The sequence below is a fragment of the Diceros bicornis genome, chromosome 36 (genome assembly GCF_020826845.1).
Source record: "Diceros bicornis minor isolate mBicDic1 chromosome 36, mDicBic1.mat.cur, whole genome shotgun sequence".
Lineage (NCBI taxonomy): Eukaryota > Metazoa > Chordata > Mammalia > Perissodactyla > Rhinocerotidae > Diceros > Diceros bicornis.
Window position 1 is genome coordinate 27,071,431 of NC_080775.1, and position 22,822 is coordinate 27,094,252.

The 22,822-nt window shown below is 36.7% G+C and overlaps 1 protein-coding gene across 7 annotated transcripts in view; it reads right to left on the reverse strand.

Moving 5' to 3' along the window:
* The window catches only part of MPP7 (MAGUK p55 scaffold protein 7), a 456,322-nt gene that overhangs the window by 347,578 nt on the left and 85,922 nt on the right, over positions 1–22,822 (reverse strand). For 4 of the 7 annotated variants that reach the window (XM_058532688.1, XM_058532686.1, XM_058532687.1 and 1 more), the window contains one exon: positions 17,272–17,433. The exons of the other annotated variants lie outside the window; for them this stretch is intronic. In XM_058532688.1, the coding sequence (XP_058388671.1) occupies positions 17,272–17,308 (37 nt within the window). In that variant the 5' untranslated portion in view covers positions 17,309–17,433. The remainder of the gene's footprint in view (positions 1–17,271; positions 17,434–22,822) is intronic. 7 annotated transcript variants of the gene reach the window in all.

Genomic DNA, 22,822 nt, shown 5'->3' on the forward strand with positions numbered 1-22,822 from the left:
CAATCCTTAATCTATACAGGTGATTCAAACTGTCAATAAACCCTTTTTAGGAAGAACCCCAAGACTGTGCTAAGATTTTCGTTAAGCAAAATTTCTTTTGTGACGATGAAGAATATTACAATACAAAACCTAGTGATCCGGTTAATTTTAGCCAGCATTACATACACGCAAACATATATGGGAAGCTGGGCTATAAAAATAGACTCACAGTATAACTATTCTTATTTCATAGGAAGAACACCAAAAAATAATTTAAATGTCACTTAGCATGGCATGTCCTCCTGATCAAGAGACGGCTGTGGGGGTGAGCAGGGGCCTTATCCAAACTGCTAAGTGGGCTCCAAGCCTCTGAGGAAACAGTGCAAGAGAGCAGATTAATTCTTTTTTATTATTATTGAGACATAACTGACATACAATACATATAGCATTGTATTAGTTTCAGGTGTACAACACAACAAGCAAGCAGATTAATTCTGGTTTCTTAAGGGGCAGCCTGCTGACCATTACAGGGTCCAGTGGTCTCACGTAGCCTACAAGCAGTTTCCATCGGGAATTCAGAAAAATTGGCAAGATTTTGTTCACTGATGTTCAACTTTGCACCAAGATTATGATTTTGGCAGAAATCCAGCCCCATCCTTGTTATGTGGGCTGTACAACTGCTGTAGAGGATACGCTTGTCAGAGCTCTTCTCCTCACCTGCCATGCATTTGCTTATTGCCATTTAGGTTTGGAAAAGTAACACTTTACATGACAATTATATCAAGTCATATGTTCAACTGACTAAATAGATCAAAGACTTAAAATTAGTTCCCAGAAGCATAAAGTAGTGATTGAGAATAGTAATATAAATAGAAGAGTTTCCCATCTTGTGATCTGAGTCCCAAATGTTACCAGGTTACAAAGGAGAGTAAACATAATGATAGTTTCACTAATTAACCGACAATGTATATTAGCCCTCATTCAAACATCCCTTCCCACCTAATGTATACCCATTACTCCAATGTCATTGGTGCCATAAACATCATTGCAAGCATACAGGATTTCACAGGGCTGACAAAAGTAATGTTGAAGAACTGCTTCGACCATAAGCAATGACCGCGATGAATGAGCCTCTGAAAAAGGTCTGCTAGTTAAACAAGGAAGTCTTTTCTTTTAGTCTTTTCTTTTCTTTAGTCTTTTCTTCAACACATTATACTTCAAAGGGGAACACCTTGAATACCAAACTCAAAAAAAAGAGAAAAGCTGGAGAAACTGAAGCGTTCATATATTTTTGTTAAAGTGTCCTCTTTATTATCCTGCTGGAAAAATCAAAGGGCTATTATAAAATGTTGTTCAGCAATATTATGCCATTAAAGAAAAACTCAGCAGGATTTATTCTTAATTCATGCTAAGAATTAGCACAGAGTTGCAATTATAACGTGAAATGTTCTTAATTAAATGAAAAACATGGTCACAATTTGTTTCTTTCTTCTTGATAAACTTCTGATCATTTCCCCATCATTCTTGCTCTTTTCATCCCCCATTTACTGTGGATTAATTTTAAATGGGCTTTTCCTGCTATCCATTATTATTAGATAATATGGACCTCAGAATAACAGCATCAATGAAGAAAGTTAACAGGATTCCAATCTTAATACACAGCGAATCTACTTGTGGTAAGAGAAGTGGAACTAAAAATGCATCTATTTCACAAAGGCAACCAAAAAATATACCACCAAAGCAACATTAGAATACAAAGTACAACAAGAAATAGATTTTATTTAACCTGAGAGCCAACTTCCCCTATCGCCAGCGCCTTATCAGTTAAGAAATTCTATTAAACAGTGGCATTAAGCTACCAAAGTTTTCTAGTAATTTTTAAACAAAGGACACTGACCATTTTTGCAAATAAATTGTTTCCAGATAGAGCACAAACTAATGCTTTCTAGGATAAATATTGATAGTCACTAAAAACAGAGATGAAATCTTACATAGACAGTGCTAGGACAACTGGATTTCTACATGTAAAAGAATTAAGTTAGAGGCCGGCCTGGTGGCATAGTGGTTAAGTTCCTGAGCTTCGGCCGCCCAGGGTTCGAAGGTTTGGATCCTGGGGGCGGACCTACGCACCACTTATCAAGCCATGCCGTGACAGGAGTCTCACATATAAAGTAGAGGAAGATGGGCACAGATGTTAACCCAGGGCCAATCTTCCTCAGCAAAAAGAGGAGGATTGGCCCCAGATGTTAGCTCAGGGCTAGTCTTCCTCACCAAAAAAAAAAAAAAAAAAAAAGAATTAAGTTAGACACCCATTCTCATACCATATACAAAATTTAACTCAAAATGGATCAACAATCTAAATATGAGAGCTAAAACTATAAACTCTTAGAAGAAAACACAGGGTGAAATCCTAATGACCTTGGACTTGGTAATGGATTCTTAGGTACGTCACCAAAAGTATAAACAATGTAAGAAAAAACTGATAAACTGACCTTCATCAAAACTAAAAACTTTTGTTTTTAAAGGATATTATTTAAAGGATATTATAAAGAAAGTGAAAAGACAACCTACAGAATGGGAAAAAATATTCACAATATCCAGTCACGATAAGCATTTAATAAGGGTTAATTAGATTTAATAAGGATTAATAAGATAAGGATTTAATATCCAGAATACATAAAGAACTCCTAAAACTGAACAACCAAAAGACTATCTAATAAAAAAAAAGTGGGCAAAGGACTTCAATAGATATTTTTCCAAAGAAGATGACAAATGGCCAACAAGCACGTGAAAAGATGCTCAACATTGTTAGTCATTAAGGAAATGCAAATCAGAACCACTATGAGATACCACTTCACACCACTAGGATGGCCGTAATCAAAAAATGTGGAAAGTAACAAGTATTGATAAGGATGTGGAGAAACCGGAACCCTTATACATTGCTGGTAGATACGTAAAATGGTGCAGACTGTGGAAAACAGTCTGGTGTTTCCTCAAAAAGCTAAAAACAGACTTACCATATGACCAGAAAATTCTGATCCTAGGTACGTACCCAGAAGAACTGCAATCAGGGACTTAAACAGATATTTGTACAGCAACGTACATTGCAGCATTCTTCACAATAGCCAAAAAGTGGAAACATCCCAAGTGTCCATCAACAGAAAAATGGATAAACAAAACGCAAGATAGAAGTACTGACACATGGTACAACATGGATGAACCTTGAAAACATGTCAGTCACAAAAGGACAAATATTGTACGATTCCACTTACACGAACTATCTAAAATAGGCCAAATCTAAAGACAGCAGAATGGTGGTTTTCAGGAGCTGGGGAGTAGAGGACAAGTGCAGTTATTGCTTAACAGATACCGTTTCTGTTTAGGGTGAGAAGTATGTTTTGGAAATAGATAGTGGTGATGTTTGCACAACACTGTAAATATAATTAATGCCACTAAACTGTACACTTAAAAATGGTTAAAATTGTAAATTTTACATTATATGTTTTCCACCTCCATTAAAAAATTTTTTAAATAAAAAATAAACTATATAGGAATTATTAAACATTGCACTCCTTAAAACTAAAACAGAAGTCACACTATTGCCATAAAGATTATAAAGTGAGCCTCAAAATAAAAGACAAATATGCAATGAATGAAAATTACTGGCAAAATTTCCACATGACTCTGCTGGACTTTTTGTAAGAGCAAAAGCTTGCCATGTGGAGCAGTAACTGCCGTCATGTTGGCATGACACCTCCAATGGTAAGGCAGATATCGACCTTACCACTGGAGGAAACTACCAACATGACAGAAGTCGAGACAGTCCGCACCTGTGAGAGCCACTTACTGATTTTTCTGTTTATCACTGAAAAACTCACACTACATGGAGAGGACTTTTCACTTACTTCATAAATATTTATAAGCTGTGACAAGGACAAGAACAAGTGCACTGATTTCGGTTTTAAGGGGCACAAGTTCTATGTACAAGGAAGTACACTACTACAAAAAACAAGTTGCACCCAAATGCCACTTCACACACTGCTTTTTGTCCACATAGAACAGCGGGCAGTCAACCACATGCCTCATGATCTGGATCTGCTGTGGAAGGGAACTGTGAGAATAGAAATATGGTCAACTCATAGCTGTAGGTATACTTGTTTGGGGGAACTATCTGAAGAAAAGAGTAGCAAGTTCAAGACCTTGCTTTTCCACAATGAAATATATACATTATCAAGGAGGAAAATGATCACATTAGCTTTTAAATGAAAGATGAGAACAAAACATTTTCATGAAACTGAAAATACTAATAAAGTCCATCTTTATTATTTTAAATGACTCCTTTAGTGGCATATCTCAGTGATATATTCAATATCTTCAATAACTTGACTATCACGTTAAAAATAAAAACATCATGCTATTGATGTTCGAAATAAGGTTAGCTGGATTTCTTAACAAGACTGATCGATCTATGGTGCAAACAACTTGAACATTGGCTGAATATTTTTAAAAGAACTAAAAAGAACTTCTTATAAAAAATACATATGTTGCCAAAATTAAAAACTTAATGCAGAGATGTAAAGGAGTTTAGATATAGCTCCAAAAAGAATTACTAAAATGGAAAATGAGTGAGAGTTAGAGAACAGAATGAAAAGGCCAAAAGATGTAAATACAGAAAAGTGATATGAAAGATAAGGGATACAGAAGAAGTCTCACAAATATTTAAGTGACAGGCCAGAAAGAGAAAAGAGAGGTAGAGAATGAAGTACAGGTAATATTTGAAAAGATATCAATCGAAAATTTTCCCGAATTCATGAAACACATGAATATACATATTCAAGAAGCCAAAAGAATTCCCACAAAGACACAGATAAAGAAATCCCACCTAGACACATAACAGTAGAACTGGAGACATCCAAAGCAAAAAGGAAAAGAAAATCTTAGAAACAGCCAAAGAATACAGACTACTTCTAAAGAGAGCCTGACCGCTGACTCCTAAATAGCAATTTTAGAGATATCATTTCATACTCTTCTAGTTTTCAGTACACTTAAAAAAAATAACAGCCACCCTAGCATTCTATGCTTAGTAAAAACATCTTTCAACAATGAAGGCAAATAAAAATATGTTCGGATACAATAACAGAAATACTTGGAGAGCAAGAGAACTTCAATATAGGAAATTTTAAAGATTTTTCCTTTAAGCAGATGAGAAATCATACTAGGTGAAAACGCTGAGTTGTAAGACAAAGGATGGAACAGAGCAGATTGTGATATTCGAGGAACTCTGAATACTGACAGTATAAAGCTACAACAATGATGTCTCCAAGGTTTTGTTTCGTTTTGTTTTTGTTTAACAGAGAATTAAAATAGATGACACAATAGCATGTACGTTGGGAGGAAGTATATAGGGTAAAAGTGTTCTAAGATCCTTGGATTTTCCAGGTCAACAATAAAGGTACTGATTGAGATGGGATTTTATAGTAAAGGATTCATGTTGTGTAACTTCTAAAGCAGCCACTGAAAGAACAAAAAGAGAACGTATAACTTCAAAACTATTAGAGGGGAAAACCAAAAGGATAAAAAGAAAAATCCTAATCAAGCCAAAAGAAGACACAAGAGAAAAAGAAACTTAAATGAGTCAGGATGAAGAGAAAGCACAAATTTGATGGTAGATTTTAGATTTAAAACATCAGTCATTATGCTAACTGTACTGAAAATATTCTAATCAAAAGCGAAGACTGTCAAGACTTGTTACCTCAAAAACTCCAATTTAAGTAATTCACAAGAGCTACATCTAATATGTTAGAAATAGAGAAAAGCTGAAAGTAAAAGGATAGAAAAAGATATATCATGCAAACATTAACAGAAAAAAATAGATATACTTTAATATAAAATTTGTTAAAAAGGCTTACTTCACCAGTAAAATAACAAATTTATATTTAATAAAAAATTTAAACATATACAACAAAAACTGACAGAACTACAAGATAAAACCACAGTTATAAAGGGAAATTTTTTTAAATACTTCTCTTGGTAACTGAAAGAATAAATAATAACAAAAAAACAATAAAAATACAGAATATTTGAATAACAATTAACAAACAACATAATTGGCATACATAAAAAACTATATTTAATGACTGTAGAATATACCCTCTTTTTAAACACATACAGAATACTTACTGAAATTGACCATATAGCTGGCCATAAAGTAAGTCTAAACAAATTTCAAAGGACTGAAATAATGCAAGTTAAGTTTTCCGCCCACAAAACAATTAAGGTAGAAATTAATAACAAAAAGATAAATGAAAAAGATACTTATTTGGATATTAAAAGAAATTCTAAACACCCAACGATAAAATAATTCTAAGATAAAACCTTAATACAATTAGAAAATATTTTTAATTTACGGCGTGAAATACAATCAGTACTGAGGGAGAAACAGTCTTAAAAGTGAAGAACATCAGGAAAAGAGGAAGATTGAAAATTTATGAATAAATTTTCATAATTACAAAAAGAACAGTAAAAATCAATGAAAAAGAAAAAACCATACAAATATACACTAGATAAAATAAATAAGGCCAAAAGTTTTATATCTAAAAAGACTACAGGGGCTGGTCCCATGGCCTAGTGGTTGAGTTCGGCATGCTCTGCTTCGGCGGCCCAAGTCTGGTTCCTATACCACTTGTTGGTAGCCATGCTGTGGCGGCAACCCACATACAAAATAGAGGAAGACTGGCACAGTTGTTAGCTCAGGGCCAATATTCCTGAGCAAAAAATAAATAAATTAATTAATTAATAATTTAAAATAAATAAATAATTGAAAGACTAGAATCATCTGCTACATAATGACATTTTGGTCAATGACGAACCGCATATACGACAGTGGTCCCATAAGATTAGTACCATATGGCCTAGGTGTGTAGTAGGCTATACCGTGTAGGTTTATGTAAGTACACTATATGATGTTCACAGGACAAAAGAGCCTAACAATGTATTTCTTAGAACGTATCCCCGTCGATAAGCAACACATGACTGCAATAAAATTGACAAAACTCTGGCAATATTAAGCAGAGAGTGAAAAAGAGGACAAACAAGATCAATATTAGGACCAAAGAAAACCACGTTAATATAGAAACTGTGACATGAAATAACAATATTATGAGCAACTTGCTCACAAATTCGAAAATTTAGATGAAACAGACCAAGTCTTAGAAAAATACAAATCACCAAAACTGACTCAAGAAACAGAAAGCCTGACTAGTCTTATAACCCTTAAAACAAATGAATTAGTCACCAAAATTCTTATCAAAAGGAAAATTTCCAGGCCCAAGTAACCTAACAGGTAAGTTCCACTCAAGTAAAAACTAATTTCAATTTTTCACAAACTTTTCCACAGAAGAAGAGTAAAGGCTCCTCCCAACACACTACATGAGGCCAGCATGACTGCGAAAATCTGATAAGACAGAATAAATGCAAAATTGTGATTTACAAGAAAAATATATTTGGTCCTTCAGATGACCAAAATATACCTCTCACATATATTTGGTTTTGGTCCACAGTTCCTCGCTCACAGCTCCCAAAACCCTTGGAACTTCCCAAGTTTTGAGAGTGATAAAAGTGTCATATTTATGTTATTGAAGGTGACTTTTGGACCCCAATCAAGGGTGGGGAGTGGCTGCCAGGAGAACCAGCCATGTGATCAGAGGATTGGAACTTTCAGTCCTGCCCTGATTTCCAGGGAGGGGAGGAGCGCTTGAGGTTAAATCAACTGCCAAGGGACAATGACTTAGTCAATCAGGACTATAATGAAGCCTCCATGAAAACGAGAAGGACTGCTTTGTTGTCCTTTTTCAGAGAGCTTCCACGCTGACTGCTTCCATGTGCCACCATGCAGGGACCCAAGCTCCATGAGCACAGAAGCTCCCTTGTCCGGGACCTTGCCCTATGCATCTCTTCAGCTGGCTGTGGATTCATATCCTTTAATATCCTTTGTAATAAATCGGTAATCTAGTGAGTAAACAGGTTTTCTTGAGTTCTGTGAACCGTTCTAGCAAATTACTTGAACCTGAGAAGAGGGTCGTGAGAACCTCTGATTTATAGAGAAAGGGAAATTACAGGCTAAACTCAATCATAAACACAGATAGAAAAAACTGTAAATAAAATATGACCAAACCCAGCAGATTATATAAAAAAGATAATAAATTATGACCAAATTGGGTTTACCCCTAAAATGCAAGTTGGTTTAACATTCAAAAAAAAAAAATCTAGGGCTGGCCGGGTGGCATAGTGGTTGAGTTTGCACACTCTGCTTCAGCAGCCCGGGCTTCGCAGGTTCAGATCCTGCGCACAGACCGACGCACCGCTTAGCAAGCCATGCTGTGGCAGGCATCCCACGTATAAAGTAGAGGAGGATGGGCAGGGATGTTAGCCCAGGGCCAGTCTTCCTCAGCAAAAAGAGGAGGACTGGCAACAGATGTTATCTCAGGGCTAATCTTCCTCACCAAAAAAAAAAAAAAAAACAATGAAATTTGCTATATTGAGATTAACAGGAAACAAATCATATGACCATTACAATGAAGAAATAGAAAGCACTTGACAAAATTCAATGGCTAGTCATTAAACAAAATTTTTTGCAAGCTAAGAATAAAAGGAAATTTCCTTAATTTAATAAAGGGCCTATATAGAAAAAACCTAGAGCAAATATGACAAAGAAGAAATGTTGAAATAATTCCTTTTGAGATCTAGAACTACAAACTAAGATGCTTCCTCTCACCACTGAGGGTCAACATCGTAATGAAGGTTCCAGACGGCAGGCAGCACTGCAAGCAGAGGGGAAGGACAGTCCTGACAAGTCATGGTGGGACAACTGCATATCCACGTGGGAAAAATTAATTTGGCGCCCTACTTCACACCTTACACAAAAATCTATTCTAGCAGTAAAATCAAAATGTAAAAGGAAGGAGCCAGCCTGGTGGCGAAGTGGTTAAGTTCACATGCTCCACTTTGGTGGCCTGAGGTTCACGGGTTCAGATCCTGGGCGTGGACCTACACACCACTCGTCAAGCCATGCTGTGGCAGCGTCCCACATCAAAAATAGAGACAGACTGGCACAGGTGTTAGCTCAGCAACAGTCTTCCTCAAGCAAAAAGAGGAGGATTGGCAACAGATGTTAGCTCAGGGCCAATCTCCCTCGCTGAAAAAAAAAATGTAAAAGGAAAAAGAAATAACTTCATGACTGTAAGTTAAATATTTCATGAATTAAATACAGAAATCCCTAACCATAAAGGAAAATGCTGCTCAACTACATTGAAATTTATCACTTCTGCACACAGAATAGGAGAGGACGGCACAAAGAATGAGAAGACAGGCCACAGAATAAGAGAAGACGGTTATAACATGTATAACAAAATGGACGAAAGACTAGAATCTAGAAAATATAAAAATTTAAGACATATAAGACAGTGCAATAGAAAAATAAACAACAGACTTAAATTGGCAGTTCACAAAAGAGAAAATCTAAACGGTCAAAATAAAAAGGCGCTCAACCTCATTAATAATCAAGAAATGAAAATTAAAACTACAATGAGAGATCACCACACATCCACCAGAGTGCGTGGCAAAATTTTAAAAGCCTAATAATAATAAGCAATGGTGAAGATATGGAGCAACAGGACCTCTTCCACACTATAAAAGGCACTGTAAATGACAGCAGTACAAATACTTTGGAAAAGAAATTGACATTATTCTAAAGTTGAAGACAATCATATTCTATGATCCAGCAATTTGACTTCTAGGTATATCATCTATAGAACTGCATGGTTATGTGCACCAAGATACAGGAAAAAGAATGTTCTTAATAAAACACTTCATAACTACCAAAAATTGGAAATATCCAAATGTCCATCAACAGCAGAACGGAGAAAAAGTGGTTTATACTTCTTTCTTTACAGTTTTACAACTGAATATTATACAACAATGAAAACTAAACAAACCACAGCTAGACACAGCATGGGCCATTATACAATCTTGAGTTTTAAAAAAAAAAAAGGCACAGAGGCCGGCCCTGTGGCTTAGCGGCGCGCGCACTCTGCTACTGGCGGCCCAGGTTCAGATCCCGGGTGCGCACCGACGCACCGCTTCTCCAGCTACGCTGAGGCCGTGTCCCACATACAACAACTAGAAGGATATGCAACTATGACGTACAACTATCCACTGGGGCTTTGGGGAAAAAAAGGAGGAGGATTGGCAATAGATGTTAGCTCAGAGCTGGTCTTCCTCAGCAAAAAGAGGAGGACTGGCATGGATGTTAGCTCAGGGTTGATCTTCCTCACAAAAAAAAAAAAAAAAGGCACAAAAAAATACATAAAGGCTGGTGGCATTTGGGGGATCTAATTAAGGATGAGTTGCATTGAAGATAAATTTAACTTGAGTTTAGTGGGAATATAGTTACCCAGTGGAATACAGTTACCTACTCATTATTGTTGTACATATTTAAATTATTGTGAGCCATTCCAAGGAGAAAGATTTTGAGGATTACTCCAACAACCTACTGTGCTGACTCATGACCCACCAAGATGCAGGCTCAGAGAATGCATCACTACATGACCACATTCTGTAGCACCCAGCACTCAAAGTCTGAAAGCAGTCTGAGGTGTACCAAGTCAGAAGCTAGTTTGTAAACCCTTTCCCAATCACCAGAGTTGTAAAATTGTAAGCAGACGAATCTATTCTCATTTATACCTAGTCAAAATGGAAATTCTCTTCTGTCAGGAATATATTCAATAATGCACCATACATCATTTTTCTTTTTTGGGAATCATACAAAGTAAAATTTATCAGAATTTCTCCATGAAGCTCAATGTTGTTTGCATAGAAACTACCAATAATAATTTTTCAAATGATCAGTAATGTAAGAAGGATTGTGTGAAATAACAGAAAATATACATATCAGTCCCTTTCTCCAGCTGCTCACGCAGAGCTCCTAAACCCTGGTAATTTCCTAAGTGATAAGAGCACTAGGGGCATCTTTCGTTCTACTATTTGGTCTTTGACCCTGGTTCCTGACACATAGCTCCTAAATCCCTTGGAACTTCCTCAGTGACAGCAGTGTCTTTTGTTCTAACGAGGTGACCCTTGGTGGGCCCCTGGATAGCTGCAGAATAGGGGCTGGTCACTAGAAAGACCAAGGCATGGTGAGAAGCTTGGAACTTTCAGCCGCATCCCCCCCCCCACCCTCTGGGCAGGGGAGAGGTGCTGGAGATTGAGTTAATAATCAAACATGGGGAAAAGTGCATGAAAATCCCAACAGTATAGGGTTCAGTGAGCTTCCGGGTTGGTCAACACATCTACCTGCCAGGAGGATGGCGCACCCCAACTCCACAGGGACAGAACCTCCTGAGTTTGGCACCCTTCCAGACCTTCTCCTACGTTTCTCTTCAGCTGGTTGTTCATCTGTGTATCCTTTATCATATCCTTTATTATATAATAAACAGGTAAACATGAGTGTTTCCCTGGCTCTGTGAGCTGTTCTAGTAAACGATCAAATCCAGGGAGAAGGTCATGGGAACCTCCAATTTGTAGCCAAATCAGAAAGAAATTTTGGGTAACCTGGAGACCTATTACTTGCAATTGGCGTCTGAAGTGGTGGGGAGTCTTGTGAGACTGAGCCCTTAAACTGTGGGATCTGCACTAGTTAGCATCAGAACTGAACTGAAAGACAACTAGCTGGGGCTGCTGAGAACTGCCTGCTGTGGGGGAAAAACCCACACTTCTAGTATCAGAAGCATTGCATGTGAGAGTGAAGGAAAAACATAAGAGTTTGGATTGGATTGTCTTCCTCTTCTCTTAAAGAAAATATTACAAAATCATATGAAGAGGCAATCAAAAAGTAGACAGCCAAAAAATACAGACGAAAAAGCATTATAGAGGTGTGTTAGGCAGTTCATTAATAAAAATATTATGTTCTTCCCCTGGATTTAGTAATATTTATGTTTCCACTTTTTTATTTACAATTTATGATTTTTTCTCATTCTAAATAGTCACCATCAGCCTTAAAAAGTTCATATAATGTAATTCTATTTATAAAGTTCAACAGGCAAAATTAATCCATATTGCCTAGGGATGCCTACATAAGTCATAAACTATGTTTTATGTATAGTGTGAGATAGGAATCTTTTTTTTTTATGTCCCTCTCTAAGGAGGTAGTAAATGAGAAGAAATACACAGGTTGCTTTCAGGGTGTTCAATTTCTTGATCCAGGTGGTAGTCACATGGATCTTGGCATTATAAGCACCTTTAAAACTGTACTATACAAGTTTTATGTGCATTTCTGTACATATATTATATTTCACATATGATGTTTGTAAAAATCATATTTAATGAATTTATAAAACTAAATAACATAGGTATGAAGCAGGAAAGGAATGATCCCATAAGATTAAAAACAGAATGGTACTATCCAGCACTAAAAATAAGATCAACCCTCTAGTAGATAAGAGTTGTTTCCCATGGAGGAATAGGTTAACAATCCTGACATTGCTATACATGTACACTGGGACAAAATAGTTAAGAAAATGGACGGTGGATGGTGACAGCCAGGTTCCTCACGGTTGGAGTGGGACTTTACAGATAAGCAGGGAAGGAGAACGATCCATTTACTAATGGATTCGAGTTGGAGACATCAAGAAGAATTCCTAGTTAGCTTATAGTTACAGATGATAGCACACAGAAATGTTCATATACGTGTGTATAAACAAGGGTTAGTGTACATACGTGTATTTCTTCGCCGTCAGATGAGATGGTCTAAAAGAAACAATATTCCAGTAGCAACGTGCAAACCTATCACCCAGATCTTTGTTTCTAATTCCATTCTCCAAAAAAAGGAACTAGGGCTCCTTAGAGAAATGGCTGATTCTAGGACTGGGGCATAGTAAGATAAGCCTGGAGCATCCTGTAGCGCCAAAAGTAAGGAACTGTTAAAAAACAAACAAGCCCACATTGATGGAGACATATCAAAGAAGCCAAGTGAAAGCTCCCAACAGCCAAAGCTGGAGTAATTTGAGCAACAAAATAAAGTAGTATTGGATTCTAACCCACAGTATAAATAAACATCCATGAATCCACACTGACACGAATAAATGATTGAATAAATTAATAAATGGGAAAGAAGAGACAAAGAATTCCAAATAATTTATATAGATACTTCACCCTAAAGGAGGGGGAGCATGGCACACTACTCCTTCAGTGTGGGCTGCACATACAGACTTCCTTCCAAAGAGTGCAGTAAGGAAAAGGTGGGAAAAGAGAGTAACTTTCTAGTGGAGAAACCTGACAAACACTACTTCCGCCAGTTGATCAGCATCAACAGCCATAAATCAAGTTGATAGTATGTACCGCGATGTGACTATGGGACTTTACACCAGACAAATTCCAGTAGGGGAAATTCTACAACACACCTGACCAGTACTCCTGAAAACTGTCAAGTCATCAAAAACAAGGAAAGTCGGAGAAACTGTTACAGCCAAGAGGAGCCTAATGAGACAACAACTAAATGTAATATGAGATCCCGGAACAAAAATAAAGGATATTAGGGGGAAACTAAGAAAACCTGAATAAAGTATAGATTTTAGTTAACAATAATGTATCAGTATTGACTCACTAATTGAAATGAATGTACCAAACTAGGGTAAGATGTTAATAATCAGGGAAACAAGGTGTAAGGTATGCTGTAACTCTCTGTATTTCTTCATGATCTTTCTGTAAATCTAAAATTGCTCTAAAAAACAAAGTCCATTAAAAATTTAAAAAAAAAATAAGATCAACACATCACAATATCCATGAAAGACAACACAGAACATATGTAATGCTGGTATACAACAGCGAGAATATTACAAATTTACGTCAAAAGGATGGACTATTGAATAAGTGATTCTGGGACTACTGGCTGTTCGAGTGGGAAATAAAATCAGATAACTGCCTCACTCCATATACAAATTACAGTTGGACTAAAATTCCAAATGTGTAAAACCAAATTTTTTAAGTTATTAAAAGAAAATCTTAGAGAATATCTTCATAATCTTGCAGTAGGAAGGAAAGGCCTTCTTAAGCAGAAGAAAAAAAGCATTAACCATACAGAAAAGACTGATTGGTCTACACGAAAGTTTCCAACGTCTACAAAAGAAATGATACTATCTAATAAGGAAGAGAAAAGGACAAATGACTGACCAGAAGAAATGGCGTTCAACCTAAAATGACCCAAAGGATTAATATATACAAAATACAAATAAAGAAATTCTGCAGGACCGGCCCCGTGGCTTAGCGGGTAGGTGCGCGCGCTCCGCTGCTGGCGGCCAGGGTTCGGATCCCAGGTGCGCACCGACGCACTGCTTCTCCGGCCATGCTGTGGCCGCATCCCACGTACAGCAACTGGAAGGATGTGTATCTATGACATACAACTATTTACTGGGGCTTTGGGGGATAAAAAAAATTAAAAAAAAAAAAGAAACATTTAAGAAATTCTGCAAATAAATAAGAAAATGACAAACCAATAGAAAAATGGGGAAAGGATGTGAATAGGAAAATTGCAGAGGAATAAATGGCCATTAAACAAATGGAAACATGCTTAATGTCAGTAGTGTTACACACTTAACATTTGAGATACCACATTTTCCCCCACCAGATTGGTAAAAATTATAAAGACTGATAACATTGAAAATTGGCAAGAATGTGGGGGAAAGGATCTTGAATGCACTGTCCATAGATTGTTAAGTGGTTTAACCACTCTGGAGGACAATTTGATAACATCCATTAAATATATAGGTCTTTTCTCCCAAAATATTACAAAAGAAGCAAAACTAGGGTTTTCATTAACAGTAGTCTGGTTCACTAAATTGTGACACTACGGAAAATTATGCATTAGTTTAAAAGAATGAGGTAGATATATAGATGTATGTAGAGACAGATATAGAGATATGTTTATAGATATAAAAATATACATAAACACATTTATATACACACACACACACCATGGAAATACTTCTCCAAAACACATTACTTGGTGTAGAAAGTTATACAACAATCCATAGAGTATGACAGAATCTCTGATTAACAAATAAAAAAAGACATAAAACATATTTATGTAGATACATATGTAAGTGTTTAATGTACAGAAAATTCTTGAAGGATACTCATCAAACTGAGAAAGAAAATGAGACTGAAGGAAGGAGAAGGGTGGGTAGTAAGGATTCCTTTCCTTTTTGATCTATGCATCTTTGACAATAAGAATGTTTTTATGTATCACTTGTATAATCAAAATTTTTTTTTCTTAGCAAAATAAATAAAAAGGAAAGAGGGAGAAGTGGTGGCAGTTTTACATTGAAAGTATTTTCCCACGAGTACTGAGGCCACTGTTAGCCAGGGGCCGTGCCCTGCTGCAGGAGCATCTGCCCTTCAGTTATGCTCTCTAACTCTGTTCCCCCTGGAGACCCGACAATGGAACAACAGCAACGACACTGCTAGGCAACACTGCTCATGGTAGAAATGACCCCTGACTGGTAAACTGCATCTGGTCTGAGAGGAACTACAAGGGAACCATAAGCATCTGATGAGTACGCTGTACTCTGGGGTTTCCCTAACTGGAGTGACTATTCTAACAGGCACATCTTCTCTGCCTGACTCAAACCTTGTTGGGACATAGAGGTCAAAAAATATCATAATGCCAGGTGTGAGTCACATAGGCATTTTAGATTTGCACCAAGTGAACCAGCTATGGGTGGAAAAGTCCTTTTTAAATTCTAAATAGCTCATGCTATTTTTCATGACTGACACCTAAACTGCCCTGTAAACTATAAAGACTCCATTTTAATCATTCCCCAGGTTAGATGGAAGCAACGATATTTTGCATTCAATTAAACTAAGGCATTTTTGGTGAATAGCAAGTCAAAAACTTATTACACACGGTAGTAAATTTATGGTGCAAATAAATTTTATCTATAATTTTCCAAACCACTATGGAAAGTTAAATCATTCATTTTATATAGTAGAACATAATGTGGTACTATATAAAAACTAAAAAGAACAAAAAAATTTTTCCGAAGGAGCTGGCCTCCAAGTTAATGTCTTGAGAAAAAAATAATTTATGCTATTTAAAAATCAAAATCACTTCCTAAGAAAAACTAATCCTCAGTGTAAATCATAGTGGAAAAACAATCATTCTTGATGGATAAAGATGAGCAAAACTTGCCAAAATATAAGTACGGATATGCTCGAAATAGCAAAGGATAATATTTACAAATAGTGCAAATGAAAATGCCAATGTAATGTAATATAACACAAAATCAAATTTGTGATTCAGCCTTTTTAAAATTATGGCGACAGTAACTGTCCAGTCTGAGACAGCTACCTCAGCTGGTTATAGAATGGTATTAACGGAACCAAAATCAGTATGCTCAGCACAACACAGAACATTCTTTTTAGTCACATCTATGCCACCACTTCTTTTGAGGGGTCTTATAAACGCAACGCATAGCTCCCCAACCTCACTTACATTCTGTTTTAATAGTTCTGGGAAAGGTCCAGGAATCTACATTTTTTAAAAGTGCTGATTCTGGGGAACCCCAGAATAGGACTTCAAAGGGGCACTGACCTCCCTCACCCACCTCCTGAAACAGGCCAGAAGGAGGGGATTTTACACATACATACATGCAGGGGTGTTTTTCCCTTTCTGGAAATCTTTATTCTAAGTATCACTAAGTCTTACAACTGATAATAAGGGGAAATACGTTTGCTTTAATCGAATCACTTAATGACATGTATCAACTTCGGAATAGTTTTTACCTCTGGTGACAGGAAGAAAGAAAATGGAACAATGCAGTAGGGATAAAGTTTTATTTCTTAAAGCAAAAAAGTGAGAGGTCGAAGTAAGTATGGCAAAGAGTTCCTATCCGTCACTCAATCTGAGTAGAGGGTAACATGAGTATCACGGTATACTGAACTGTATGTTTAAAATACTTAATATTGGTTTTAGAAATTTAAATGCATGGCATTATTCCAAAAGGCAAGACAGTACAAGGGCATCAGTGCAAGCCATCACTACCTGGAGACAGCAGTCCCTCAATGGCCTGCGGTATTTTTTATCTTGGAACGATGCATCCAAGTTGATATTACACCCTCATGTTGTTGACAGAAAAGCAAGCACGATCTGTTTGCACCTGCTTAGAGCGATGCTGTTTTTCACTGTGAACAAGAAAATTTCAGCAAGGATGAAGGAAAACTGCCCCTCTTGGGTTCACATACCTGTGTCACTACCAGAACCTGTGGACAAAGCTGGCATGACGCACGCTGCAGGCTGGGACGCCACACTCCAAACACGCTCAGCTCAGAAAGCCGCACGGAATTCCAGCTCGACGGCCTGCAGCCACGCTGTCTACAGGGATTTATGTACCAGGCAGGCCGTTTCTACGAAGAAAAGGAACACTTTAAAAATAGTAATAATAAGGAAGGTCACGGATTGCAACATTCTGTAACTAATTCTAAATTCTTAATCCAACTCACCACCAGAAAGATCACAATTCTTCAGAATTTCTTCTACAGACCACATACAAATATTAAGTGTAAGAGTTTTTGATTTTGACGTGAGATTTCTAACTAAAAACATGAAAATTCTGCATGCATGTATCAAAGCTTCCTGAAAGAGTTTTACAGTTGGTTTGAGAACTGTGAATTACATAGATGGAGAACTTAAAGAAGCTTTTGTAAGTCAATGCCATTCTAAAATTCCTTCCTTCTGTTATAGTTCTAAGCTGTAATTCCAAATGTAGAACGGAGACTCTATCAATTGGCAACAACTTATAACCAATTGTAATTTTTAAAATAGTTCATCCTAATATGACAACTGCAAAGTTCTCTACTGAAAACTGCAAACAACCTTGAAAGAATACTAGAGCTGAAACAAGATGTTATTATAGACTTTGAGAAGTGTCAATAATCTAAACCTAACAATCCAAGCTAATCTACAAAAGTAAATTCTTTTAGTGAAAACTAAACGTTGACGTATCTTGGAAAATATCAATCTTTTTCAATAACTATTTTAACTAATGTTTATCCCAAAATAAGCAGTAAAGGCACTATTGCATAGCAGTTAAGAGCAAGGGATCCAGAGTTTAGCCTAATGTCTAATCCTGCTAGCTCTGTGATCCTAGACAAGTTATTTAAACTTATTAAACCTTAACTTCCTTATATGCAAATGGAGATAGCAATTTTAAATTGTTTGATAATTAAATACGCTAAGGCATAGAACACAGCGTCAGGCACATGGCAAGAAAATAATTAATGCTGGCTATTATGATTGGGGTTGCTTAATTCAGGTAATGAGATTATAAAATGAAAACATAAAAGAAAGTAGCAAGATTAAAATTTACGTTGGCCTGACACCTAGAAGGAGCCCATGTGGTTTAAATTTGGACCACTGCTGCCTAATAACGGAAAATACACTGCATTTACATTTTTTAGAAATCAGAAGAATTACACAATGTGTTTCAGTTCATTTTGAACGCATTTTCCCCAGTTCTCTATAAAGTCAAATTCAGTCATTTAAAAGCATATTTTAACATCTATTAACAAGAAAAACAGATACTGTAAACACTCGAAAAACTGGCTCACTTCAATTCTTAAAGCCTTTAAATTGCTGATTCATATTACAGAAGAAAATGAGCTTGCCAAACTTCATGTGGAAAAGTCCAAACTGTAAAATTCTACTCAAACCTTCTAAATGAGCTTTCTAATTATCAAAGTGACTGTTAACATGAAAAAATTCACCATCAAATTAACTACCTAGGACCAGACTATCTGGTGCAATGTCTTGAATTTTGTTTTATATTATTACAAAGTTGATCAAGTTAAAATATACATACAAATCCATACAGAGAGGAGCGTTAAAAATATGAGGGCAGTTATTTTAAATAACAAATGAAAATATAAATCACTAAGCTAAAAATGAGAGAAAAAGATAAAGCAAGGTTTCATTAATGCTCATCTCTGAAGCTGTTTTCCCCAATAATTTTAAAAGGCAATTCTGCTTGCTATAAGTTATTCTAACAATCAGGATTAAGATTCAACTATATAAAAAGTTCCTTAATTCAAACGCAAAGCAAGTCAAAAACAGACCAAACACAATTTAAAAAACGCGTTCAATTTGTAGACTTCTTTTGCTGCTGAGAAAAAAGAGGGAAATGGCTAAAATTTATAAAGTGTATGCACACATTTCTACCATTAGGGCAATATGTAGGTGTGTATGTGGGTAGGTAGTTATTCTATGTGTGTGTATGTATGTAATTTAAGCTCTTTATGCCATGAGAAAAGTCATAATTTGCATGGTACAGATTGCCTGACTACAGAAATACACATAATATATAATCTATATCCTGCAAACCACCACTTTCCTCACGCCTTAAAGAATTTACAGTGTTTCACTTTTATAAACCATATACACCATATAATAAGCCAATTTATGCTTATATCAAAAATTCTACTAATACTAAGACAACCACATTCCACATCAAAACATCCCTCTGGGTTGATACTGCTGGTATACATATATGCCATATATGAAAAGCCTTAGCATTTCCCATTTTTTATTTCATAATGAATCCTCAAGGTTAAATTTTTTCAGTCATATTAAGAAATATATGCTACAAACTAATTATCTTCTCAGAACATATATACTAATAACAAATAAATGGTTTGATAAAATCCCAACCAGTAAAATGCTTACTACTTTGTGGAATGAAGCAGACTGGCTGGATTTAACTTTCAAACTGAGCTAAATTTTTGTAGTAATCATGTTATTTTCTTTGGCTAAATTTATTGAAAATTCTTTGGAATTTGTCAGAACCCAGCCATAATTATTAGTGACTGTTGTATGGAATCAATTTACTACAACACAAAAATACCAGCTGTTACAGTATGTCCTGAGAGGGATTACTGAATATTCTTAAATTGAAGTTCAATCCATCTTTCCATAAAAGAGAGACCCAAGCGCCAGGAACAGAACAGCGGCATCAAGCGCACCTGAAGCATTTACAATACCCAAGAGAACTATTACGACCTGCCTTTAAAAAGGCTTATTTTTTGAAATTTCATTATTCCAGTTGTACCTTGCTTCTATATATCACACTGTATCAGGTTCTTCTGGCATCGATCATGTGGAAACAGTGAAATATGTGAAGGGCTACGCGCTTACAGCGTTCACTTTCTACCCACCCCAGGGTAACCCTGACAGCTCTGTGGCACTCCTGACACCTAGTGGTCAACCATGGAAGTCCAAGTATTTGTAGCAGAAAGTTTTTTGAGTTTTCAGTAAAGCAAAAACGGCCTTAATTTGCTCAGGAAGTAGTCAACTGCAAAAATTTTCACTAATGTGCACACACACACACAATTAAAGAAAAACACGCTCCTCCTGTGTGTCTCCCCTACTCGCAGTACTCACTAAAACACTTCACTTCTTACACCAGATGTCACTTCCCACACATCAAGCAATTCTCCAACACCAGCTGCGTGTCCTACAATTTAAACCAATTCTGATATTATCTACCTGGAGATAGCATCAGATTTCACAGCTTAGGGGCTCCGTCCTACAAGACCACCCGCTACCCACTTCAGATGTCAATCTGAAGTCCAAGTTGTCACCTGTGCTTCTGATAGACTGACTATACATCAGAGGTTTCCATGACCCCCTCCTCTGGTTCAATTAATTTGCTAGAGTAGCTCATAAAACTCAGGACAACAGTGTAATTACTTGTTTACTAGTGTATTACAAAAGGATATAACTCAGGAACAGTCAGATGAAAGAGATGCATACAGGAAGGTATGTGGGAAAGCTTCCATGACCCTCTCTGGGCCCACCACTCTCCCAGCACCTCCTCGTGTTCACCAACCTGGAATCTCTCCAAAAACCATCCTTTGGGGTTGGATGGAGGCTTCATTACATAGGCAAGATTGATTAAATCATTGGCCATTGGTGACTGATTCAACCTGCAGTCTCTTGGGGGGGGGGATGAGATGACACTGACTGAAAGTTCCAACCCTCTAATCAAGGTTGGTCCCCCAGCAACCAGCCCCCATCCTTAGTGGCTTTCCAAAAGTCACCTCATTAACAAACCCAGGTGTCGTTGAAAGGGGATTCTTACAAATAACAAAAGACACCTTTATGGCTCTTATCGCTTAGGAAATGCCAAGGGTTTTAGGAGCTCTGTGCCAGAGACCTCATGAAGACCAAATACATATTTCCTTTTATAAATCACAATATTACCCACACTCACAAAGTTAATGCAGATGAACAAGAAATCAACCTAACTTCCAAACACATTTCCTCTCTATTTGGGGGAGTATTCAAGAATATGAAAACTTGTAGTTAACTGTCATCATAAATAAATTATTTAATAATCATATTAACATCCTATTGTTTCAGGAGACAGTAACTGTAATAATGTAATAACTGTAAAAACAGTAATCCAACTGTAGATTACTTCACCAGTTCCAAATACTCTAGTTACACTTCCAAAACCTAATAGAGCAATAACACAAACAAGAGTAAACATTTTTTACAAATCTAACATCATAGATTTTTAAAAATGCTGAATTTGAAAGATTCATTAGTTACATTAGCCAATGCAAGCAGCCAACTGCTATCTATTAACATTATTCAAACTTTCAGAAATTATAATTCTAAGAAAATAAAGAAGGCAACATATAGCTAACTAGCATAAATTTGTTCCTATAACAAAGGCATTTATACCTTTTATACCAGCAGTTCTCCAAGTGTGGTCTGCAGACCCCCAGTGGTCTCCAGGACCCCTTCAGCGAGGCTCATAAGGTCAACCTATTTTCATAAAAATACTGAGACATTATTTGCCTTTTGCATTGTATCAACATTTGCACTAATGGTGACAAAACCACTGGTGCCTAAGCACAAATCAAGACAATACCAAATTGAAACTATTCATCCTCGTATTCTTCACTGCCAAGTACTCTCATTAAATAAAACAAGGGCCAGCCCCAGTGGCCTAGTGGTTAAGTTCGGCCTGCTCCACTTGGGCGGCCCAGGGTTCAGTTCCTGGGTGCAGACCTACACCACTCGTCAGTCAGTGGCCATGCTGTGGTGGCTGCTCACACGCAAAAAGAGGAAGATTGGATGTTAGCTCAGGGTGAATCTTCCTGGGGGGGGGGGACTACATCAAACCAAAAAGCTTCTACACAGCAAAGGAAACCAACAACAAAACGAAAATGCAACCTACAGAATGGGAGAAGATATTTACAAATCATACGTCCAATAAGGGATTAATAACCAAAATATATAAAAAACTCATACAACTCAGTAGCAAAAAAAAAAAAATCTGATTTAAGAATGGGCAGGGGATCTGAACGGACACTTTTCCAAAGAAGACATACAGATAGCCAACAGGTACATGAAAAGATGCTCAATATCATTAGTCATCAGGGAAATGCAAATCAAAATCACAATGAGATACCACCTCACACCTGGCAGAATGGCTATTATCAAAAAGACAAGAAATAAGAAGTGTTGGCAAGGACGTGGAGAAAAGGGAACCCTTGTGCACTGTTGGTGAGGATATGAATTGGTGCAGCCACCATCGAAAACAGTATGGAGGTTCCTAAAAAAATTAAAAATAGAACTACCACATGATCCAGCAATTCCACTTCTGGGTATTTATCCAAAGGAAACAAAACATTAACTCAAGAAGATATATGCATCCCCATGTTCATTGCAGCATTATTTACAATAGCCAAAATATGAAAACAACCTAAGTGTCCATCAATAGATGAATGG